Source organism: Bombus fervidus, chromosome 14 (genome assembly GCF_041682495.2).
Source record: "Bombus fervidus isolate BK054 chromosome 14, iyBomFerv1, whole genome shotgun sequence".
In the NCBI taxonomy this organism is placed as follows: Eukaryota; Metazoa; Arthropoda; class Insecta; order Hymenoptera; family Apidae; genus Bombus; species Bombus fervidus.
The window spans coordinates 7366837-7393251 of NC_091530.1; the positions used below are offsets into that span (position 1 = coordinate 7366837).

At 37.2% G+C, this 26415-nt stretch overlaps 1 protein-coding gene and 2 long non-coding RNA genes across 12 annotated transcripts in view; 2 read left to right on the forward strand and 1 right to left on the reverse strand.

Moving 5' to 3' along the window:
• Positions 1 to 20579, reverse strand: part of Eag (potassium voltage-gated channel protein ether a go-go) — a 153901-nt gene extending 133322 nt beyond the window's left edge. For 6 of the 9 annotated variants that reach the window (XM_072016575.1, XM_072016574.1, XM_072016572.1 and 3 more), the window contains exons 1-2: positions 20062 to 20578; positions 1906 to 3344 (exon numbers count right to left, since the gene is read on the reverse strand). In XM_072016575.1, the coding sequence (XP_071872676.1) occupies positions 1906 to 1984 (79 nt within the window). In that variant the 5' untranslated portion in view covers positions 1985 to 3344; positions 20062 to 20578. Of the gene's footprint in view, positions 1 to 1905; positions 3345 to 4846; positions 5179 to 20061 lie in introns of those variants that run through there. The other 3 variants (XM_072016571.1, XM_072016569.1, XM_072016570.1) reach the window with 3 other exon arrangements.
• Positions 8314 to 15632, forward strand: LOC139994178 (uncharacterized). Of its 2 annotated transcripts, none has more exons than XR_011801572.1 (12): positions 8314 to 8734; positions 8829 to 8938; positions 9357 to 9697; positions 9930 to 10011; positions 10263 to 10532; positions 10663 to 10808; positions 10917 to 11200; positions 12380 to 13606; positions 13696 to 14208; positions 14626 to 14775; positions 14858 to 15013; positions 15081 to 15632. It is a non-coding gene; the product is annotated as an uncharacterized lncRNA (long non-coding RNA). The 2 variants fall into 2 exon arrangements; XR_011801573.1 differs by having other exon boundaries at positions 12383 to 13606.
• A 2615-nt stretch (positions 20580 to 23194) lies between the features above and the next one.
• LOC139994194 (uncharacterized) lies at positions 23195 to 25117 on the forward strand. Its single transcript, XR_011801579.1, has 2 exons — positions 23195 to 23305; positions 23729 to 25117. It is a non-coding gene; the product is annotated as an uncharacterized lncRNA (long non-coding RNA).
• The last annotated feature ends 1298 nt before the right edge of the window (positions 25118 to 26415 follow it).

Sequence of the window (26415 nt, forward strand, 5' to 3'; positions counted from 1 at the left end):
TTTTTTCATCGCGTGAAGGCGGAATTTTTTCCCTACAGGTTTATGTTACCATTCAACCCTTTCCCTATAGCAATAACTATTATCATTCATCAAAAAGCTCTTGTTCTACTTTTATGCTTCTTCGCGTTCGCGTTAATATTTAATACTGTCGCTATATTTTAATTTCTGGTAACGTGCTTGTTACTCGATCTTCTCATAAATCCATAAATATCCTGGGTCTATCATTCATCGAGATTCTTTTCACAAGGCAGTGCAAATAGAAATATCTTCGAATCCAAGGAACCATCGTTCTTACAATTTGAGATCGCCAGACGTGTCCAAGAGAAATTAAAATACTGGAACATTTCATCGTCGCTGCGACTAGCGCATCTTCGCTAACAGAATGGTACACTGATATCTAACAGAGATAAAATTCCATTACTCGATATACATATCTATATAGTATAAGACTGTACTATATAATAGAATATAGTAAAATCCATTTATTGGAACGAAATTTTAGTTGATACCCGTTTAATTGAACTTCTACCGATTGAATTCGTTTATTTGGGCGTGAACTATTGTGTGAGCGAAAAGTAATACGTTGGGAAGAAAATTGGTAAAGTCCATTTAAACGAACGAATAACATATATTACGAGTAAAGCACGGCCAGTATTCTACCGTGCAGACAGACTTATGCTACTGTAGTAACAGACCTACTATTTACTGCAGCGACAGACCAATTCTACTGCAGTAGCAAAACGTCAGAGCGTAATTTCTATTGAACACAGAGGCTTAGATCAGGAAGCCTCAAATTGCATCAACGATATAAACCCGAGCCGTGCAAGCTTAAAATCCTTTTCCGCGTGTAACTCATGTACGTTGTATCTGTAAACAACAAGGTGCGATTCAAGTAACGTTAGCCTCCAGCGTGTCCGCTCTTCGACTGCTATAGATATAGCGAAAGGGTTAAATCGTGTAACGAAGCAGAATCTATCATGGTCATCGCGAGTAATCTCGTTATACGAGGGGGCAACTTTTATCTCTGCACACTTGCCGCGGTTACGTAAAGTTATTAGCTTGACCTATTTCCACGACGATGAAACAGACGGAAGGGTGAAGAGAATGCGAAAGAGCACGCACTAAAATCCCGCGAATAGTCGCGAAATTGGTCTTAAGAATCAATTTATCCCCTTTTCTTTTCTGTTCCTCTTTCGTATTTCTGCGCTTGACCAATATGAGAAATTTATGAAAAGAATAAAAGGTCATATGCAAACCAGGGATGATGTCCATACGGCTTCATATTTTTCCAGACATTATCAAAAAATTTAATTTAAATGGATATTGCTGGCCAATTATGAAGAGAGAAGTATGTCTCAAAGGAAGAATTCGTGGCAAATAAACGCCACGAAACAAAGGCTTTTACAGCTTAAGAGAATACTTTATGATACAGTTACTGCGTTTCTTGTTTGCTATGTTTTCTTATGCGAAATATCGCACTTTACTGCAGCGCTACTAAAAAGAGACTCGAATGTTTATAGCTACGATAATGGTACAAAGAAACTCATTTTACACTTTCTTACAGCTATTATCTATTCGCTAGTAGCGTGAAAATCTGGAGTTTCTTCGAAACGATTAGAGCATCGTTTTTTATATCAGTTTCATTTGATTTGATCCGCTACTTGTAAGAAATATGTCAATCAAATATAGCGCTTCTTTGTTCTCTTTCTTTTAATCGATGCAATAGAACCATTCATTGTAGGTATTCTTTAATTCTTCCAACCAATATAATAGAGCGAATTCTTCACCTTGTATATTTTATATTCATTCGCATATTATACACGTTGTAGTTACGTATACACACGTATATTGTATAAAACGATTAATAGGAAAAGGAAACTAATCAAAGTCGTGTGTCGTACTCACGTTGACTGCTGCTCCGTCTAATGATGTTCTCGAGGAATGTGTTTTGCGGGGCGACCAGGCCCCTGCGCCCCCCTGGCATCCTTTCTTCCTTGGATGATCCCGGATCCTGGTCGCTGCGGCTATCAGGACCTCGTCCAGCCTCTAGCTACGACGATTACGTGCTGTCTTCCTCGCCGCATGTCCAGCCTTCTTCTCTCGATCCTTCCTCTTCTCTTCTATTCTCTCTTAATACTTTCTTACAGCTGCATAGATGCACACGCGCGACAACAAGCTGCACGTTCACTAACTGAATGTCATGACTCGAGGGTAGTTCACCATTGTGGTATCGCCCGAATCACCTGTCGACGGTTTCACGTCCGCCTGGAACCGGTCCAAACGAGCACAACCGCCGCGACCTGATATACGCCTTTCCAAACACGCTGTAGCAACACGCTCGACCAATTGTCCGGTACACGTCCGTGTAAATCCCCGGGCGAAATAGTTCGCACGTTCTATAGCGTGACAGTGGCCGGAAACGTTCGTCTGAACTTCCGATCTCGCAGTCCTCTGACCTTCCACTGCTGGGACCGGCCAGACCGATAGAAGCTTCTCGATTCTCCAACACAACACCCAACAGTTTCTCTCTACGTGTATATAATACAGAACACTCGGGCCAAACCGGACTACGAGAAACTAAAAGAAAAATATGTAAGAAACTAAAAATAATAACGCGAATTATCCAGGACAGATCTTGGACGATTTCAGGATCCACCTGGCAGTAACCTAGACGTCTCTGTCGTCACCTGAACGCGAACGGTCCTCCGTTGCTCCAACGATCAGCGTTCCTATACCTCCTCCAGCTTGGTACGTGCTCCAGCTCCGCATCCACCGTGGATACGACTCGCGACGGAGGAACTGGAGACCTTTGACTCTTCGACGTCGATGAACGAACGTCGATCGACGACCGTAAAGAAGACAGGAAGATGGGGGAGAAGATGGTGGTGGAGGACGATGATCCGGATTTATCGAGGCACCGACCACGACAACGTCGATGGGCTCGCGGAACTGTCCCCGGCTGGTGGACGCGCGATCGATGACCCATCTAACCGCAGTCCTTCCAGGTGATCGCGCGCGCTATCACGGAAACCCGACGGCAAGTAATTAGACGACTGCGCGCTACCTGCCACCTCGTTCTCCACATCCTCGGCGTCCTCCTCGGCGTCGGTGCAGCTGGTGCCCGCGGAGGAGGACATCCCTTAGACAGGGGGTCGTAGTCCAAGAGGAATTCTCGATCACATTTTCGTCGGCCGATTCTGGCGTCCTCGCGTTCTTTCTTTTATCGCGGTTGTTGGTTCTCGATGGCAGGTGAAGCTCGATGTTTGGTTAGGTTCTGTGCTGGATGTGATTTGAGAGGAGACGCGTGCAGTCTTGGTGAAGGTCGAGGGTATGCTCCTTAAGTGCTGCAATGAAAGAAAATTGAAAATAGTATTTTTGTACAGTTGATTTTCTTTCAACAACTAACTCTTTCGGAATCGAATTATTTTCTAATTAGAAGAAAATTGCTTTTTGGCTTGAGATTCTTATGCAAGGGGGACATAATGCAGTAAGATTTCAACATCGAAAACAAACGCGTTCATAATTAATTGACAACCTTAATTGGACAGATATAAGTTTGTAGAAACTTTAAAGGTTCATGAAATACACGTGACACGTAAAAATAGATAGAATATTCAAAGTACAATATTTAAAGAAATCATTGCGTAGGTTACATTTCTTTAGCCCTAGTAGTTTATATTACAAATTTGCATAAATATCCGCAGTCTATTAATAACTTATCAAAAGACAGTATTGCGTATACGCGAGGAAGAGTTGAAAAGTTATAATTTCGTCGAAAAAGACGAGTCGAAGTGCATGAATAAACAAGTATAAAACGATAAATCGTGAAAAATATCTTGATGCCTGAGCGTATTAATATTAAAGCACAAGCTATTTTTCTGGTCGAACGGGGACGCGGACGTGGAGCTGCCAACAGTGAAAGATAAAATTGCGTTTTCATGTCGCTGGCAATAAATCGCTGCGAGTTATCTTTATGGATCCGTGGAGTCGTATTTACTCGAAACAGCGGCCCACGAGAGCAGATCGTTGCCATGACGCGATTGGTCGCGTAACAGTGCCCGCGGACGTCCTCGGGATCCTTGAGCTTTCCGAAAGATGGGAATAATTGGGTTGGAAGCATTTGATTGACAATGAAATCCTGCGCACATGCTACGATGTTGTATCGTGTTTTAACGCTTGTCATGCATGGGACAAACGAAAAGCGAAGATTCCCGGCTCCTGTCCTTTATTCTTGATCGATCAGACCCTGGGAATATGGGTAGATCATAGTCATTTGAAAATGATAGTAATACAGAGTGATGTGAAAGTAACTAAAGTTTGAAGACTTGAAAGAAAATATTACTAAAATAACAAAAGAAAAGAAAGTATTTGTAGTCTTGATTTATGCTTTCTCTACTAACTATTGCAATGTATAGAATCTGTATGTAGAGACCTCGACTTCATAGAAGTTACTAGGAGAAAAAGAGAAAACAAAGTTTTTATTAAGTTTCAATTCCTTATCTCACAATTGTTTCAGTAACTATTGAAACATATATACATACATATATACATATATAATTTGTATATAGGTGATAAAATTGTATTCAACATAATAAAGATTGTATTGCCTAAATATAATTTAAAAAATACAAATTTTATTTGTATGTTCAGTTTGAAAAACAGAAACTAAAGTTGAAATTAAACTTTATCAAACAGTATGATTCTTTCGATGAAAAATTCTAATTCCTAACCTTACAAATTCCAATTTTACCATATCAGACGACGAATCCTACCTTTCCACATCACGTGGTAACAAAATACAGGGAAAATACGGTGTTTTCAATCGGAAAAAAGCTACGATACGTACCGTACGGTTCGATACTCTGGATCTCGGGAAGATCGGCCGCGGATTGCACTCGAAAACTCAACAACGGATTCAAAACAACGCCAATCACGTTGCAAGCTTCATCGGTCTTCCGATCCGTAGGTTCCAATAACGCAACGTTTGTTTGCCATTGATTCCCAAGGCTAAAGCATCTTTCGAATACAACCTCTTTCAAATCGATCCAACTTCCGAAATGCCGCTGTTTCCAGGTTAGATAAAGTTAAATCAGTCGAATCGCTGAAAATTGCTGCGATATCTTCGAATTATATCCAATCTTAGAAGTGCTGTTCTTCTCTTCCTAAATGCCAATTGGTAAATTCAATTGAACTCGATTTACTCTGTGTAATCGATAAACGATATAAGCGCCACGAGTGATGATTTTCGGTAAATAAAAACTGTGTTGATATAAAATTAACGCTTATTCAATTTATTATATAAATCATTCTACAAATTATGTTTAAGAGTGCAAATATTAATTTCGAAATTCAATAAATAAATAACTAAATAAATAAACTGACACTTACGATTTTAACTGTGTCTTGCAATAATTTTGGAAATTAAAATGAATTATTCTATATATCACTTACAGCATTTATACTTTACTCGTCAATAGTTTCAACACAATTAAGTCTAGTATCGAGTATGGTATTTACAATAGCTTTCTTCTTCAAGACTTACATCATTTGCCATTTAAACTCTTCAATTATGTGAAATCGAGTCGCTTGGTAGCAGCTAATTTCCTTTGTTTTCACACGGAAATAGGTTTATATGATATCTGCGGCGTCAGCTTATCCACGTATCCTGCCTGCCATAATTATATAATCGAGTTTGATATACTGTGACGTCATAAGCGTTTATCGATTACCTATCGACCATTATATCGACCATCTTAAACAACCTAGTGTTATGACTAACTTAAATTACAGGGTGCAGTCGAAAGAATTCTACAAACAGTAAAATATTGCTCACAAAAATAAGTCGCGAGTTAAAAATTACTAGCATTAATAAATTTTGTTTCCATAAAAGTAGTAATTTTGATAATGAATCAAAAGCTCACAAATGAATTTTACTAATTATATAATACATAAATTTTAATTTGACATATCTTGTTCGACATAAATTTGTGATTTTTTGCAAAATATATAGAAGCCTATAACCTATAATTGTCACTTGTCAATTCACTGATACTATTAATAATTAATTATAGGAGAAGATCCAGATAAGTTAAACAAACAGTTGAAAGAATAGAAAGAAATTTTTAAGAAAGTCGATTTCGATCATTCAGTCTGCACTAAAGTTTGAGGTTAAAAAGAATATTCACCCAGAACGAGAATAAACGACCACGACCAGTTGGACTTCTGTTTTGAAAAAAACTCTATTTCTGTGCGTTGTCACTGAAGTTCAAACAAAAGAGGAACAACTACAAAGTTTCCTGAAACATTTTTCCCTCCGCGCTATAGATATCGTTTAATCGCATCTCACACGTCTGCAAAAGCCGGGATGCTTGTCGATACTATCGATATTACGACATTTGATGGAGGCGATTTTTCTCAAAAACGAATCTGTGCTCGAACGTTTCCTTTAAATATTTTATGAACAACTATAAGACGTATCGAATGAAGCTTAGTATCTGGGGATGAGAAGTCGAGCAGAATAGCGTTCAGTTCACTCAAGGGGAAGATTATTTTTCTTCTCTTAGCATTGCACCAGTGCCAGATCCTGGCTCGTTCTCTCACCGTCCTTTGTTTCTCTAGCCTAGCTGTCACTGGGGATTGCTCTTGATATCGATAGAACTCGTTGTCTAGTGTCGTCTTAAAATTACTCCTATGGTAACTTTTCGTACACTTTCATTTCCTCCATGTTTTTTTTTCTTTTGTACCATCTTTCAAAAGCAATTCACGATACATTTTTTCAAAACAAGGAAAAACTCTTCTTTAATGGTATCTTAGAAATAAATAATGTTTTTATATCAGTATCTTGAAGACGTTCTTTCTATAACTATTTTTGTTAAAAGGTTAGATAGGTTTTACAGACCGACTGAAGAAATTTTGACTTTTTGATTTTCATGTCACTTATTTAGAATTAATGATTAAAGTGGTTAGAAAGATAGAACTTTTTAAGTTCAAGAATAGGTAAAGTATGATCAACCGAAAATATATCTAATATTGTGATAATGGATATTTTTGAAGATTTTACTGTGGTAAAAAAACAGAGACATAATTTCACAACCAAATAGAATAAAATTTTTTAATTATTCGTCATGTTCTTTTCATATGATATACAAAAATTATATGAGATATAAATTATACGAATTATGTATATGAATTCTATGAATTTTATGAGAAATTGTTCACTTGGAAATGTGTCGTAATTTATTTGTTTTAAGTTACAGTTTAAAATGAATATAAAAGCTGACCCTGAGCAAAGTACCAGCAACGTTCGAGCGCTTTTGGATTCTTTCACACGGATAAAATTCAGATGCAATTGGAACAAACCACACGGAGATGCTTACACTGTCAAGGAGCATCGATGTTTGCGTACTTGTTGAAAATACGCCGTATCAAAGGGCTAATTAACCACATGGAATTTAATTTTTCATGAGCAGTACCACTGGAGTATTGTACAAAAAACGAACTTGTTAACAGGATACACGAATTACTGGTTAACATATCTGTAGATACCATACACTTTTACGCATGAACGAGCTTTAATTTTGCAAAACTTCAAAAATTCTGCTTTTTTATAATTCAATTTTCGAATTTAAATTTGAGAAAAAAATCGATGATATTTACCTAAAAAAAAAATTACGTTACATGTAAATTTAGAAAAAAAAAATAGAATTATTTGTAGTTAAGAAAATAGATTTATTTTTATTTACAATAGAATTCAGCGACTGAGAAAAAATGCAATAAACAAGCCATTGACAAGGAAGCACTGTAATGAAATATGAATATCGAAATTATATTGGTAAAATTTGAAGATGTATATAGAAATTTCAAGATATTTATTATATACATACACTTCATAGAAATAGCCAAAATATGTGAACAGTCAATTATTAATTATATTAGTAAACTATAATATACAGTTGAGCCGTCTTTAACATTCACCATATGTGTAAAATGTTATTTTTACTTAAATATATGTTTGAAATAAATATTTTCTAACTTTTATATACATCTTCAGATTTACTACAAATGTTACCATTGTAATTATGATGCTTGTGTCACAGCACCAATGAAATTTCAAAATCTTTTGTATAATATGTACAATATATCCATGAAAGTTTTCTATGGTAGTGTTCAAACACTTTCATATGTCACTATATTGGATTGTAACATAAATTCATTCTGTTTTTGTGTATGTAATGTATTAGATACATATATTGTAACAAATATAAAAACAGGATGACTTTATATTACAAGCCAATATTTCTTTCTTTCAGGCATATTGTTTGCTATGAGGACTACCGATGGTTCAAAGATGGACCAACACAGAAAGTTTCGAGGCATGACAATTGAATTAAAGCGTATAGATAAGACAGGTCGAAAGGGAACCACAAAATCTGCAAGTGAAATGAAGGACACTGAATAAAATCAGGATGGAACAGTTCGTGCGGACCGGAAGTCGCAAGGGCATCCGCACTAGCAGAAAATTGGATCGCCAACGTCCACGAAAACCACCGAGAATTTTCATGGACTCGATTCGTTTTGGGATTGAAATTGTGATTCTGAAATTACAGGCTCTTTGAATGTACCTTAACCTCGACTTCCTGTGGAATGTAAAATCGAAGAAATTTTCGGGAATTTCGCGCTATAGTTAACATGAATACGAAAGTTATTACTCATAAGAGAAGATTAACGAAACTTGGTAGCGTATCAAATTTCTTAACGCATAAACTGGGTCGTCTCGCATTTTTAACTTTCGTTAATGCAAATATCAAGATGTATCTTTAATGCGAAAGGAGCTTCCAGAATGATGTCATAAGAAGATTGTGAATTCCTGTATAAATTAAATAATCGAGTCCAAAATATCAGCAATCTAGCAAATGTGATTTTACAACAAGATAAGGTGGTAAGAAGATTGAGAATCTCCGTACAAATATAATCGAGTGTAAAATATCAGCTATCTAGTTAATCAATTGGGAAATTAATATTACCAACGCCAATCAATAATTAATGATAATCAGACCATGGATATTTATGGAAATTCAGATTTTTGCAAATATATTTCCAAAAATGAAATCTAATTATTTATCTACTAACAATTATGACACGTATTATATTTTCGATATTCTATAAATATATAATATATAATATAATACATATAATATAAATATATGTTCATATTATATGTATTTTTGCCCCATCAAATTTCCTACAAATATATATAAATCCGTAGTTTGATGATAATATATACAAAATCTCTACTAATAATTTCTTATAAATTAATATTCAGTATCTTACAAGAGAGTAATTTATCTTCATTTCAGCATATTCTCCAGGCGAAAAGTTACTCAAACTCAATATCTCACCGCTGGCTGAACGAGTAGAAGTTTTGTTAATCCACCATTAAGCGAGTAAATCGAGAACGCGACAAAGTGTGTCTATTATGCGACGGATAGTGAGGAAGCGACAAATGAGAAGACAGGGAATCTCAAAGGTGAGTCGAACAGCCTAAAACCATCTATTCCATACAATTTTCATGAATACTCCGTCATTCTCGTGGGTTTTGTTCGCGAACAACTGGCAAAAGAAGCATCAGAATAAGGAGAATCGATGATACCCTCTCCTGCAGGAACGACTTATCCGATTTGTCTGGAAGTAACCGGAGGTGAGAGTAAGAATTGCCTAGAGAATTGACGAAACTACGATTTCCCAAGAAAACTTTTCCTTTGTGACAAACGAATCACTCAGAAACATTTTTTTATTAAACAATTACAAACATTATTTTATAAAATTCTCATTGGGATTTACAATCATTTATACTATCTGCTTATGATAAATAATACTTATGTACCAATTAATTAAGTCCAAGTATATAGAGTTTCCTTATCATTTTGCAGTGACTACACATAATTAAAGAAGACACTATGAAAATGAAAAATATAGAACCTGACAAAAAAACGCTTTATTAGAAAATAAAAGGTATGTACAAATACTTCTTGTACGAATACCAATTACGCACATCTGAGTTATGTGAAATTGATAAGTTTATAAGAAGTGAAGCTAGCCAATTTTGCTTCTGAAAGGCTCAAGTGACCCTTGGATTTTCAGATTTTTCTGTAAACGTATATTTTGTAGATTAATTACATTTCAGAACGATTTAACGATTTAAATAAGGATGTGAAAGAATCTATTGACCTGGCTGTTTCTTTATTTTCAACTTATATCTCTAGGTCTATGCTATTTTAGAGTGGCACGTGAAGAAAGCGAGTAGTAATATTGGAAGCAACGAAATCGGGCAACGAGTCCGATTCGCAAGAATTCTAATAGCGTTCGAAGGTCGACCGAAAGCGGAAAAGTAGTTCGCCTAACGATCGATGGCGAGCTTTCCCGATAAAAAGACAACGAACGGACGATCCGCCGTTTACTTACACAAGATGGTTGCTATTGTCTTTCATAGATCATCAATTGTTTATTTTTTAACGATCATCAAGAATACCAAGGTATTGTTGAATCTCTAATGCCTCGAAGATTACGACTTTCATTCAGTAAATCTTAATCAGCATATGCAGAATATAATTCTAAAATCCTGTTTAGTAAATCATGCTTAATGAATAATCGAATATTCTCTAGGCTTCTAATGTGTTCTAACGAAGATCTAAATTATTCAATTTTTAACTCGAAGAATCTAAACTCCAGGAGAGTATCAGGAAAATCCTAAATTTCGAAAATAAATCTCAAACATCATTGACCAAAGAAACTTTCAAACTAAATTATTCGTAAGTATTCATTATCTATGTGTAACACCGACATTCTCGAGCAAGCAGAGCAACAGAAATCTGACAACATCCTGGATATCTTAAGATAATAAACACAGCATACCGTAGGGAAAGCCGAAGCATTGCCGGAAGTCTCGAAACAAACTATCAAGAATCGAGACAACGATTTTCCATTTTCCGATCGGTATTTCCCTGAGTCGTCACCGACACGGGATCCGAACCGGAGGCGACACTTCCGGGAGATCAGCTTGTCGCTGGGAGGAGTGCCAGTACGAGCTTGAAGGGATGAGAGAAAAGACGAAGAAGGAGGGCAAAGACCGTGTCGAGAAGGAGGTCACCCGGATTTCGAGCGGTCTTCTCTCTACTCACCAGAAAGCGAACCGTATCTCAAGGTAGCCCATCATTTTTCGTGGGAGGAGTTTTTGGCACGGCTGCCACCCCTTTTCCCTCCCGAGTTCCACCGAGTAATCGATCGATCCGCCAAGACTATGCTTTTACCACCTTCCCGATAGACGCCATCAAGAAAAACGCGCGATTACTCCGATCGTTTTTCGCTTCTCTAAAAACCTTCCAGCTCGCAGATCTCTGCGTAGCTTTCAACGATATTATTCCACTATCAAAACTGTATTCCAGATTGGTTGAAACCAGAAATGATAATATGAATTTGCATTTGATCGTCGAGTACAGTATGTGAATTTCTTATTCAAATGCAATTTTAAAGCGACTACATATGTAGTCTACAGTGACAATCAAAAGAAAGTTTACAGTGTGAAATAGAAGAAACGCTGTGATTTTACGAAACTGAATTATGATTGGCGAGAGAATTGAATATATAATATAATTGTTCGTTCTAGATAAGACAAGTTTTTAGTACAAAGAAATGTTCAATAGAAATTTTTCTTACACTCTTATGCACAAGTACCACTGTTAAGCTTTCTCCTGTTCGCCGTATAAGATACCATATAACATATCCATAATACAGTGGCTACAAAAAGTACTTGTACGTATTCTTATTTTCTAACAAAGTGTTTCTTTTTTATCAGACTTCGTATTTCATTTTCATAGTATTAAATTTTTGTAGTCATACGAAAATATTATTAAATGGAACTAAATATACTTGGACCTAATCAATCAATATATAAATGCTATAGTAAATACACTGCGATACAAGCATATTTGTAACCATTGTATATAAGTAAGTAGTTGTGAGGCGAATGTTTGAGGTTAGCCAGTGAAATTACTTCCCAAAGAGGTTTCCCAGACTTTAACTCGAGAACCTTCCTCGTTAGTAATTTGAAGAGCTAGAAAGCATTACGCGAATCTTATCTTCGAGTTCATCGACCGCTTTTAATCTCTTTTGACAATGAGTGTAAAGAGTACTGTGTCCTATAGAAAATTATACCGCCTGTCATTCTCCTATAAAATTAACTATTCTCATCAAACAATCTTCCATGAGAAACTTTGTTCTCGTACACCCCAAGAACTCTTGCTAATCTTCCAATTTCTTAATCATACACGATCTCCTCATCAACCTAACCTCAAATTGCTACTCTATCGATTCTTCGTTCCAGCAGGTTAGAATGGTATAAAAAAACCATCTAACCTAATTGAATTCGCACCCTATGAGTACAATGTGAAGAGCAATTAAAGGGACGACAAAGTGGACCGGGAGGCTCTCTGAAAATGTTCACCTTCCTCAAAGAAATCGCACTGAAAGCACAGAGAGGCCAAAAGACAAACGGAAGAGAGCCAGATGGCTGGCTCGACGATGTAAAAGCTCGAGCAAAGGAATTGCTTTGACTTCGATCACGTTAGCCATGGACTAGCCATTTCCAGTACAAGGACCGTGAAAGTTTTCGCCGAAATAGGAGATGTTCGACGCGTTCGAAGAAAGCAGGCGTTTCGTTTCAAAGGCGTCGCACGCCGATCGATCGACCTTCCTGCCTTCCTTGAAACAGGAACGCGTTTTCGGGCTCACCTTGCACCTGCGAGAAGGCAAAGGGCAAGGGAGATTGATAGGTCGATAGATGGGTGGGAATAGGGTGGAGAATTGGGATAGAAGTGGTAGTAACGAATGGAAATATTTCGGAATATTTCTGAACAGAAATATAAGGTGAAAACTATTGATATTAATGCGTCAGTTGCGTTTTGCTAATTATAGTAATTATTTCAACAATGTTAGTGATGCTACTGGTGCATGTTTGCTGTTGCATGTTAAATATTCATTACGTTTCTATTAAGAAAAAAAGAGCAGAAACTCTGGTGTAGCGCATAGACACAGTAGCAGATGAAAGAAAGTTTAAAGCTGTTAAATAATTTATTTGTGTATACGCACATATTAATAACTTTTATATTAGATATTTTTCACTATGTTGTTGGCAGTCACATAGATTATATGTATAGGGTATATATATGTATTTATTCACTACTCTTGTCAAGTGCAGTACTGTGTTTTAAAATTATCATATTTTTTGTTGCCGCACTTATACCCATTTAAACTTTCTCTTGCTCGCTATATATAGAGTAAGCTATAAATTCTCCTGCATTACGGTAGCAAGTTTGTTACTAAAACAAATGATGTATTTAGAAGTAAATTTTACAAAGTGCGAGTTACAACCTGTAACTTGTCAATTTTCTAATATTATTAATCGGTAAATTTCTGTGCAACAGGACCCTAGTTTCATTACTTATCGTTCAAATCCCCTAAATCAGAGTCGATAAGTAAGACTCAATGCAAAAACACTTCTGGTAAAAAGAAACGTATCTTTCCTCGAGAAGAATGTAATCTCGGTAGCAGCGTAAGTATTAACTGAATCGTTATTTAATCACAAATCTTTTCCAAACATAAAATCAAGACTTAACAAACCGAATTATATATTTTTAACAGAAATATAAACGATGCACTGAAGGAACTGAGACACTCGGCTTAAACAAGTTACCGACAGAGTTCCCGAGTAATTGAAGGCACTTTGGTCAGCGACTTAACTTATTTCCCTCATTTAACGGATCAAAAGTACACAGACAAAAAGGCGCATATACGACCCAACTAAACAGAAGAGAAGAAACCACGTAAAGGTAAAAGTGCAGGAGATAAATTGAAAAAGAATAATTAAAAAGAAAATATCGCCGCGACAAAAAACCGATTTCGACATCCGAGGAAAGGAATACTTCCAAACAGGAAAAAAACCAGTGAAACCCAGCATCGATATCTAAAAAGCATCGAGGGAGGATCGTGTTTCTATTGTCAATCGGTCTTTCATCCAATCGAATGATCACCGACAGGTGTTTTACATGAAAATGTCTATAAAAAGCGAGAGAAAAAAGGGGAAAGGGGAAGAGGCGAAACACAGAGGAAAAAGAGAAACAGGAGGTTGGCATGATACATGTACGTCGTATACACGTACGTATATCGTATATAGGATTGAAAAGTTCGCAGCCCCTTGGTAAATTCGTAACGCGGAATGACGTCAGTGGTGAGCGCGCGCAAATGCCCCTGTTTCGCAATCGTCGTTTTCCGCGATTCGTGCCACGGGGGCACCGCTCGTAAAGCCATTTCGGCGATCTCGCGACATAAATTATAAAATCGACCGACGCCAGATCGTCTGTGCAATGGCCGGCATGTAGGACGACGCGGAGAAATCCGTTCGAGAATCGAGACATCGGATACTGCCTTCATTTCCCCTACCACTTGCCCTACCACCGCGTTACATTCTAGGTCCATCGGACTGCGATTTATTTCGACTCGATTGATAATGGACTCTGGAACGTTCCTCGGTCGAGAACTCGCGAAAATAATTTACTACATTTTCCTTCTTAGTGGGGATCCTCCGGTTGATCGAGATAATCGTCGATGAAAGTACGTTAAATAGAATGGAACACTGGGAATTGTAGATAATCTTTGGAGATTAAGCGGAGGTTGTGGTAGATTCGAGTCTGATATTGTTGAAAGATAAAGCGTTTTACTTTGGTATGGAGTGCAGCACTTTCTCTGCTTCTTTTAATAGCAGAATTATTTGAGTAGTTAGAACGAATAATTCACGACTTTTCAGAGAAATTTTATAAATTCACAGGGGTCCATCTCTGAAGATTTTTCCGATTTCTGGTAGATATATGGATGAAGACTTTTTCCCTTGTATTATGCACTGTCTTACATATATTTCATATTTATATTCGTTTGGAATTCTTTGACTACAAGTTTTGCACTTGTACGTTACAGTACTTCTGCGACTTTGCTGTAGTTCTAGACGATATAACGGTAATTTGCAATTACAGAGTTTGAAGAAATTGCTAGAAACGAGTAGAAAGATCATCTAAATATTGGAGACACGGTGTAATATATTCAAAAGAACTTCAGATTATACTTGGTCGTAATTGAAATAGATTTCCCTTTATCAGAAGAAATGATGGTCCTTTTCGATCTTTTTCTTCAATATAACTTCAAACAAGGCAAATTTCATTTATTTTTTTATTCGCTCGCAAAGGCAAATTATAATTTCCCAGATAAGTTTGATATCACTAATTCCAATTTCTCGTAATGTCAGAGCAAAAAATGGGAGAAATTATCCACGATAACAAGAGTGGAATGAAATAAAGTTAAAGGACCCACGCTCTAAAAGCAAGCAGCATCAAATAATTAATGCTGGGAATGAGAGGAGAGACAGAAATGTAGCAAATAAGTTAGATACCACTAGACTGCGGATTTTTATGGATTTACGTGAAATTTGAAGCTGTAAAAATGTAAAGAATGCACTTAATAAGCAACTATATATAAAATACTCAAAGTACAATTCTCCTTACAATATTTAATAGAAAAAACAATTTTCAATCTAGGTTCCATTCGTTTAATTACATTCATAAAATTATTTAGTAGCATGAATATCAAATATCACTAATATATATCACTAATTCCTATATCTTATAATTTCAGAAGAAAAAATGGAAGAAATTATCTACGATGATAAGGATGGAAAGACGCAAAGTTAAACGATCCACGCTGTAGGGGTAAGCAGGATCAAGAAACTGATGCTGGGGACAAAAAGAGAGAAATAGAAGGAAAATTGAGAGAAAGGCGGATGAACTCGTAGCGTGAAAGATCGTAGAGGCTTTCAACGGTTGAAAGGAAAGGCTAAACTCTCGGAAGAAGGATGAAGAATAGTATAAAGAGCAGGGTGAAAAAGCCAGCGCATAGATCGGTCGTGTGGAACGTGCGAAATAGTATTCGGGCCATGAGGTAACAGGGAACGTATACGGTTTTCAATTTCCCACGAGAGGTCAAGCAAATTCATAACCCAATCTATCCGTAAACCGAGAGGAACAGCGGGACGCCAATGAATTCGGTGATGCAACGCGATCACCGCCCTCTGTTTATTATTTTTAATCGATACTTTTTCACTCTGATTGCGATTACTAACGATCTATCCAAATACACCATCCAAGAAGGCAGAGAAAAGAAGATATACTGAATTATATTTTATGAACAGAATCATCTACTGCGAGGCTTGTTTGAAAACAAAGAAGAAGAATATCTGCAAATTATAATTGGAATTTCAAGATGAGAGTCCTGATCTAGGACTGAGCATTGAATATAGGAAGAAGAATGCAAAAAAAATATATTCAATATTTTAAGAAGAATCTGCTAATCTTAGGTTTAATCTTGTATGAGAAAACGAATACACGAATTATATTATAGTATTTTAAAATGAGAGTGCTGATCTAAGCCGAAAGATGTGAAGAGAAAGATTCTCAAAATAAAAGAAGAATCCTTTAAACCAAACAATTTTAAGGAGAAGATGCAGAACTGACTTAATATTAGAAAGGGCAATCACACGATATATCACGATACTTTGCCAATATTCTGACGTAATCCAATCCATATCAGAAGAAAGGTACGCAAATCATATTACATTATTTCAAAAAAGAAATTCTCCAAAAATACTTTGACTCAAACCCAACCCTGCTTACAATGTGATTCAGAGAGTCCAGAGTTTACATTATTCTTATAACGTTATTGTATCTCAAGAAGAATCCAGTGACTGCTAGCTGGTTCCAGTAATAATCTCATCACTCGTCCCTTGTCGCCACTTTACATAATTGGATGAACGATCTCTGTGCCACCGTAAGAAGATAAACTCTCTGCCTGGCTTAACGTTATTCACGAAGCGGTGTTACGAATAAACAAGAAGAATTCCAAACGGGAAGACGCGTTCCTTCGTCGAAGAAGATTCGACAGAGAATGTATCGAAGAATAGTATAGAGATGTCTAACGCCAAAGAGGCGTGCAATGTTAAAAAGATAAGTTAACTTCCAAATAATTAGGTAAAACTGTCAGATAGAATTATTTAAACAAAGGATATGCAAAGCGATGTAAAATGTAAATGAAGATGTAACCGGAAATCATCCAAAGCTGAAAGGCACTGGATCAGGAATAAATAATAATAGTACAGAGAACTACATCCGTCCGTAAGTATCTGGACACTGACGTATTTCCGGATTTCACATAAACGTCTTACGAATTTAGTTTCTTCTATGAATTTATTATGTTGCCCTATAGTCCTGATGTTGCTCTTGGACAATATAAGCAATATTTATTAACAATTAATATCGATAATATGCTACGCTGTCTTGATGCTGTTCTTGGAAGATATGGGAGATATTGATTAAGAAACATATTGATAAAGTTATTACAAATATTGGTAAACGAAAACGTACGATGCTTTGCTCCCTGCTTATCAATTTTAAGTGGTCAATTCCCACCCAAAGATATAGAAACACCGGGCTCTACAAGAAAGAAACGTACTAAATAGATTACACGGTGAAAAACAAACAGATCAGGCAAGGTCGTCTGAAACCTCTGCTTTATCATCTAATAAACATCAAGATTGCAAGACAACACAATAAATCTATAAAAGAAACTCAAGTAAGATATTTATGCAGAGATCTGCAATAAGTATTCGGAGATAGTCATGGGCGGAAGTATATGTAAAATATAAATTCCAGACGAAACGAGCATCTTCGTTGAAAAAGCTGTGACAGACGATACATTAAAGAATGGTACGAACAATTATACTGGACTAGAAGATAAAAGGAGATACGGTCCCGTATCGGAAACGCACGAGAACATCGTTATCGGGTTGGCGAATCTGGCGACCTGTGAACCTGGCAGAAATCCAGAACCCGCGTCACTGCACCGGTGCGGTAAAAGAAAGCCCGCGACACGGGCGATAATCATCGTAAACGTTGTCGAAATTATCCTCTTTTGTCGACGAAACCTGAAACCTCGAATGAATCGAGAAGCAAAACTCGACGCTTCTCTGACGTCAAGAAACTACAGTGGTTTTCAACGTTCGAATACATAAGGTGCCATACGAGGAATAATTTTTGAAGAACGAGTAATTCGTTAATTAACGAGTCGTTGAGCCAATTTACACGCGTGTACGAATTTTCTAGTGAGAGGACAATGATTCGTGTGGTTAGACACATATTAGAGTTTGTGAGGTCGATCACGTTGATTCCGTACGCAGGCTGTGCACCCTGGCGAGTACGCATTGTCCCGTGGCACGTCCTGCTCGTAGATCGATCCAGTCTTTGGTACACGAACGACGAGGCTTCGTGGAGAGCAATGTGTTTAACACGTTGACTAGCACGCGAATTTTATATATTTTGTCCCGAAGGCCACGACAGTTTAAAATATGCTACACAGTAACGTTCAGTTTTTGTAAAATATTATATCGTATTTGCGCACACTTTGCCGAGTGTTGCTAAGTCATTCACATTGTTGAACGTCTCTTTGTCCATGAAATTTATCATGTTGTAGACGTTGTATAAGTAAGCACCGATGACCATCGCGACAGTCAACGTGCTAATGGGATTTTGCTATCAAGGTGAACAAATTGACGATAACATGAAGTTGAAATTTGGTGTAAGCTGATCTTCGGGGAATTTTGTATTTTATGGATTGCATGCTTCTGAAACTGGAAACGACGAGCCACAGTGAAACTCAACTAATGGTATTTCGATATTAAGATACTTATAGAGGAACTGAAATTCAATCGAGTCTGATCATTGGAAAATCCTAATTTTCTAGATTCTATGCTTGAAATTGTGTAATAGCAACCCTTTCTTCTCTGGGGATTTTTGAGATGAATTCGAAGATCCGGAATGAAAGAGGAATTCGTGAAATCGACGGGAATTTCGAGCCTCCTTGACCCTCGGTGACCCAAATATTTTCGCTCCTGACAGAGGCTGATGCAGAATTGCGGCAGACCCGTGGAAACGTTCGGTCGTTCCCTTTTGTCCGCATCACCTTCAAAAGGATCATTCTATCTCGCGATAGAATGACAAATCGTCGCCGACGTGTCTTTAATTCGTCAAAAGTTTCTTACATCCGATAGACCACAGAGGATATTCTCTGTTCTATCTTTGATGAAATCGTTCTCAAACGAATAGTATGATTAAAGGAGCGAAGAATTCAAATTAATGGACGAGCCAAACGACGGAAAGAGAGAGAGAGAGAGGCAAACTCTATTTAATTATACTAGATTATATCATATAGAGTATAAAAGATCACTATGCAGAGGAGTCACGATTTCTGATTTCTGACAAGTAGCTGCATCCTGACCTATCCAACGAACGCTTCCCAACAGCGTCTCTAGAGGTTAGCCCACCGATTGATCCACGCGCTCCACTTCTCTACTCCTCTACTCAACGCAACTCCGTCGCATCTACGATTCAAAAGGGACCTTACGACTGTCATAGAAACCGCCACGACTCTACTACCGTCACCGCGTCTCTCCTGACCTTGCTCCGCAACCTTCCACACCGCTTGTTTCGTCCCTTGGTACAACTCAATCCACACGCCTCCGTTCATCAATCAGTCGAACGTACTGGAGCGGTCCACTCGCAGGAATTCCTTTTACCTAATCACCGACGTAAATACGACTCGTGCTCTTCCACCTACCAATCGAACAATTTCAACGAAATACCTTCGAGCTCTTCCACGACTATCATTGCGCGGAACCAACAGCCAATATCAATAGAAGGTATTCGTATATTGGAAAAACGTGGAAGAAAAGAAAGGAAAAGAACTGTAAGGAGTAGACGAGCAGCGAGAAGAGGGCCTAAAGGGAGGGAAAAAGAGAAAGGGAGAGTTTGGTGGCGCACCACGCGACCGCAACGATCATTCCAAGAGCAGACATTGTGGGCATCGTGTATACGACTAAAAATGGACGAATCGAATCTGGTGTGTCGATCGTACCGATGTGAATACGTATTCCAAGTAGGTTGATCTTCTCGGAAGGCGTTATCTTCGCTGGTTAAGCAGGGTGGTTCCGTCCATCGCGTTTCTGGATCGTATCGCCCTAAGGATCGATCGTAGTCGGGTGCACACGCGCTGACCGGTTGCGGTACGCGTTCGGGAAACGCGTCCCGGACACGTTTCGCCTATAGTTCGACTAGACAGAGGATGATCGCTGTTAATCGGCTATATACAACTTCCATCCACGATTCCTCCTATGTTTCTTCTTTCTCGTAACTCTTCCACCGATTTGAATTATATTCTTGTTCTGTTTTTCTTTTTTTTTTTTATCACACGGTTCTCGTCCTGAGAAAATGCAAATTCCGGTCTCCACGCACCGCTGCTGCCCCGTCGTCCTTGTCTGATCGCGCGTACGTGTGTGGCGAGGCGCGCGCGCGCACGCTGATCAGCGTTACTCGCACACAGGGATTCCGAGACCCAGCCGTGCGACAGGCTGACCGATTGGCGACTGAGACTCACCCTCTATGGAGGCGCTGACTACCCCTAACTCACCCCCACTCATCGACAGCGCGCCACCAATAGCGGCCCCCCACCACTCAACATTTCCCCCACCATCATATATCCTTCTAATCCCCGTTGCGTTCGCGCTCGCGCGTGATTTCGTCTCGCGATTCCTTCGGGTTTCCCTCTCTTTCCTGCGAGAAAGAGCTTGCTCTTTTTTTTTCCTCGCCTTTTTTTCATTCGGATACATATCGTTATAATTAATCGTTGGCTTAAAGGGAACCGGCTCGAAGGTGTTTAACTCGATAACGTGGTTAGCTTCCATCCAGTGAATGATGATTTGGAGCTTGAAATTTGAGTTGACTTTAAATTTATGCATCACTGTATGCGTTCAGTAAAACGTACGTGTTGTATTGGTTTATGAATACGTATAGCTTCGTTTATAAGTATTAGAGTATCTATCAGTTTCATTGGAAATATGGAAATTAATCTAAAGTATCAAGGAGACGATTGATCGAGCAGAATTTTATATTCATGCAAAGTTGCGATGCAGTATACGTAGAAAGCAGAAATTTGTTATAAATATTTGAATGAGTTATATAGTAGCATATTTGTATAATTATTTGTTCATCCATGCAGCTTTGTAATCTGAATTCTATCAAGCAAAATTTAAGGTGAATCCTACTGCAAATCTCAATCTGTATTGTATAGAATACATTGTGCCAAATGACAGAAACGCAGTAATAATACCTATGAGCGGGAATGTATATAGGGCTTGTTTGGTCAATTGTGGTCGTTTTCTTGGGGAAAAAATTATTTTTGCGTTATTGAACAACGTACTTGGGCAATAAATATCGTTATAAATTATTAATTGAGCACAGAAAAATGTTCAATTGGAAAATCAAATAAAAGCACAATTTTAGTAACATGAGATTAATTAACAATATACTGAATTTTAAAACTGTTTTCTGCTTATGATCGATACACGTATATCTATGTTGATATGTGATATAAGAAATTATCATACCAAAGCGATTAGGAGGTAAAAATACGTGACAAAGAAAAAGTTCTTTAGTTAACCCGTATCACGTTCCGTGCCACGTGGATCACCAGTGACCCACATTTCCCTGAGTCGCGAGGAAACTTACTTCCGTGAAACAAACAATGGTAAAATCGGGACGAAACCCTACAAACGAATACGTACTGCGAGACCACGATTACTTTTGTTTGAATTTTAAATTTCCGCAGTTGAAACGCGTCGAAACATCTGCTATTCCATCGCAGAGTGGAAGAAGATCTTGAGCTGGAATTTTCGACGTTTCTAACTGAATGCGAACGGATTTATCGAGCTTATTGAATTAATGGAAACGCGGTGCACGTATAAGACCGTAATTAAAGCGAAAAAGAAAAAGAAGGATAGAAAAAGTTGGAAGAATGCTTTTCCTGTGCTTGTCACTAAAGTTGTGGTAACAAATTATAAGACTTTAAAACGCCAAGAGTACACAGAGTTACAGTGATGAAATTGTAAAGTAGAAAAAGATACAAAGTCTTTTATCTCGATCTTATACATTCCGATAGTAACTTTCGTTGTTTTAAATTCAGCTCAGAAAACATTACTTATAGGATAACTTAATATCTACAATATCTAAAATAATTCACTCGTTGTAATAATTAATAGATGGAACAAATCTCTATTTAGCTTCCATTCCTTTACTCGCGTTCATAAAAGTATGAATTCTGATATACGATTCTTTCTTACGGCTACAAATCTTCACGACCTGCTATTTCACTATGAGGAGCCATATGCGCGTGTGTGTGAAGAGCTGGGAAGATGATTAGCGGTACATGTACACTGGACAAGAGTAGTACTGTTCTCTACCAATCACGCGTTGCTATATGATCTAGTTTGTGTATGTAAGATCCGTGAAAAATATGGACCACGACCAAGAGCCAATCCCGGACCATTTAGGGTGCTCATACATTGCAGGCCACAACTACTATTAGGTCACTTATCTCTTGCATTTACTGAAAAACAGCAATAAATTTTATTTTAATCAGTATTTTACATTATGCGGTACATATGATGCGAATAAAATAACAGACTCATGATAAAATAATTAGTAAATGAAAGCAAAGGAAACCATTCATATTTTCTTAAACTTCATAGGGTATCCTAGTAGTTATTACCGGCTGCGTACACGACACTTTCGACCAATATACGTACACTTATCTTTATGATTGCGTTGGGTCTATCAGAAAGAATTGACCATTCCTTCGTCTAATCACCTTTTTAACTTCTCTACTATACACACGATAAAACACTGTAGTCCGCTCGCAGAAGCGAGATGAGCCAACGCCAGAGGCATCTTGTTATCCGCGAATTTCCGGCCGAGTTGTTTACCGCTTTAACCAACGACCCTTTAATTACTTCAACAACCTACAGCCACGAACTTGACCGACTCTAAGAGCTACTCCTGTCGAGCGTGTCATATTAATGAAGTTAGTCACATTCGTTTGCAGAATCACCAAGACTTCTCTACCGATCGAGAAACGGATAATCGATAAAGAAGATACAAAAAGATGCTAGAGTTTAACGAGAACGTAAGTGTGTACATATACTGTCACTCACAAGTATGTGGACACTGGTGCATTTTTATTAACAATCTGATTATTACTAAGAATATATGAATTAATTGGAGAATGATGATTAAAGGCAATACTCAGCATCTTCTTGTGGAATAAGGTGTTGTGCATCATGTAAAATTTAAATTGTTTAAGATCTTATCAGTAGTATATTAAAATTAAGTACACAACTTGTCAAAGTATTAAAAGATTTTAAATATTATCGTTGCAATCAATTACAATAGTCCCTCGAGTAATTTTGAATATGCTTTTCTATTTATAGCTTGACAATCATCATGATGAGCAGAGTATAATGAACTCGTTAACCAAAAGACTGCTACAGAATGCAACTGCTTGACGCTTATAGATGTCAATCTTTTTACTGTATATTAACTTTCAAAAACAGATTTTATCGTGCGATATTCTGCAATAACTCTGATAATGGAGAAAATCGTTTTAAGGCCTTCTATTCTTAAGTTTCGTAACTAATTTATATTCCGTCAAAAATAAGTGAATGTCCACATATTTTTGGACGTCTGTGTAGGTGGCTTGAAAGTTTCAAAGATACCTAATCCGACGAATGGAGACTTGGAAGTGATGTTTGGAAGATTCAATCCTGGCTGGCAATGTCGCTTGAGTTTCCAGTAGAATCTGTATGTGGAACTGTACTTCTGTCGTATATTCACGAGAAAAAACACGAAGAACAAATCCTCTGTAGAATCTTGGAAATTTTTTCCTGTTCTTTGTTTTCTTTTTTAGAATTAAAAATTTAAGTGCTATTAGCGATCGAGGGATCGATTAATTTAAAAAATGATTCGATGTGGGACATTAAATGGAGTAATAAACGTAATTGGTACGTTCTTGGAAGAAGAAGGAAAACATGACGATAGAAGGAAGACGAAGGAGGAAGAATAGAGAGGGAAAGAGGGAGAAGAGAGTGTTGGTTCGATCGAAGTTGTCGAAGGGAGGGCGCCACTTTGCCGGCCACCCCATTTTCATTAGCTCCTACGGATCATACACTTATCAGATTATCTTTACAATAGCCTTGATAACATTTGACATAATATACCTCCACAAAATCTAAAAAAAGTGACAAATTGTTTAAAGGAAAAAGAAATTTTATAAGAAATTTTAACAACAAGAGAGGTGTCATATTTTTGAAGATAATAAGTACCTAATAAGGAAGCAAATACAAATACGAATATAAGGACAAAAGAAACATCCAGTAATAAACAAGAGAACGCAAGGATTATGCGAAAGAGTTACAGGAACATAAAAGTAGTAAAAAATTATTTAAAAAAAAATTAGAATGAAAGGATTGTAAAACCACTTAAAGAAACAAGAATCCTGAAGTAAAAAATCCCTACAAGAACACCAGAAATCAGTTGTAGAAATGGCAAATACTACGATGAAAAGGAAATAAAATGTTTTTAAACAAAACACTACGGACTAAAGTACTAAAAATATACCATAAAGATAATACCGACGAGATGAACGCTATGTCGATAAAAAAAAAGAAAAAAAGATCTAGCAATAAAAAAGTCCTATAAAAACACCAGATGCCAGAAATAGAAACAATAAGCCCCATGAACTTTCACGAAATACTGTACATTTTCATTAGATACTTATTTTGTAGTTTCTATGATATTTCAATATTTGTTTCAAATTTTATCGATATAATCATAACATGACATAATGCTCATACCATACTTTATTACAGTGCTAATGAAATTTCATAATGTTTCGTATGACAGATGCAGTGGGGGAAAAAAGTAAGTGAATTAATAAGGTAATGGAAATAGATATATCAATGAAATTTCATTAAATACGGCTTGTTTACACACAATTATAAATCTTAATTTCTGTTACTTGTTAAATAATTTTGTGTACCGTAAGAACATGCAATAAACAGAATATAGGTATATAATATTAATACTAAATAGTTCGATTAAACTTCATTGATATCTACTACCTGTCCATTTATTTTTGTCCTCAACTGAATAATATGTATATTCATAAAGTACATCTATAGTACTGTCTTTCGTATGCTCATGTATGTCAACAAAAAGACGATGTAGAAATTCAACGAACTAAATCCATAACGTGACCAGACAATTTCCATTCTCCATAAAGCAGATATCTTACGAAAGGACGAGAGGGAAAATCTTTTGGTGACACCGAAAAGGAAAAAGCTGCCTGTAGGCTACGGATCTCGCGTTTGCCGACGGAATATTTACACGAGTAGCTGCGACACACAGGTGCACGCTTTGATTCGCTGACACTAATTGCGAACCGCGTCTGGCTAGCTCTTCTCGGTCTCAAATTAATTAATGGCATAGCAAATGACGAGTCGCTCGGAGATTCGTTCGCTGAGCTCTCGTTGCACTGGGAAAAGCGAAATAATACGGCGTACGATCGTGCCGCGAATATCAATGCTTCCTTCGTTGTCATCAAGAAGCGGAGACTCGTGCTCGTTAATGATGTACCATCCTATATTATAGTATCGTTCTGTAGCTCCTCTTCTTTTTTCACTTTCTATCTTCCTCCTGTTTATTCGTTTTTCTTCTCTTTTTATCTCTTCTTCACAGTCGAGATGCAGGACAAACCGTGTGTGTGTGTGTGTATGTGCGTGCGTGCGTTCGTTGCAATTTCACAGCCGGTGTGTATTTAACCGTCGAAGTGATCGCTTTAATCCGCGCTTCAAACCCGAGCCACTTTTTTGCAAACCGCGACATACTAATCCATTTCGCTTCGTTACGACAAAAATGGCAACCGACCATTGATATCCGATATTTTAGCAGTGTGAGTATAGATGATCCATTTTTCCATTCGTTATCCTTTCAGTACAGTCATCAATTTTCTGTACTAGTCATGAGAGATCTTTCATTGTTGTTATGAGTTGAAATATTGCTACGCATATGTTAGTTATTATTAGAATCTAATTATGTTTTTGTATCTATACACCGAAAAGAAAGATATTTAAAAAAATAAAAATAAATTACGAAGTCTTTCCGTATTTTGTCAGCAGGGAATAGGTTAATTGAATAATTTTAATGAGTTAACACTATTCAGTTATAAACAAATTATAATACCAGATAAATATGGATTACCCTATTAATTTATATTAATATAAAATGAGTTACCATTGTATATTAGTAATTTACTATTATCAGATAATCATGTGAATTAATTTAATACATCTTCCATCTAACCTCTGTACTAAACCTTCGA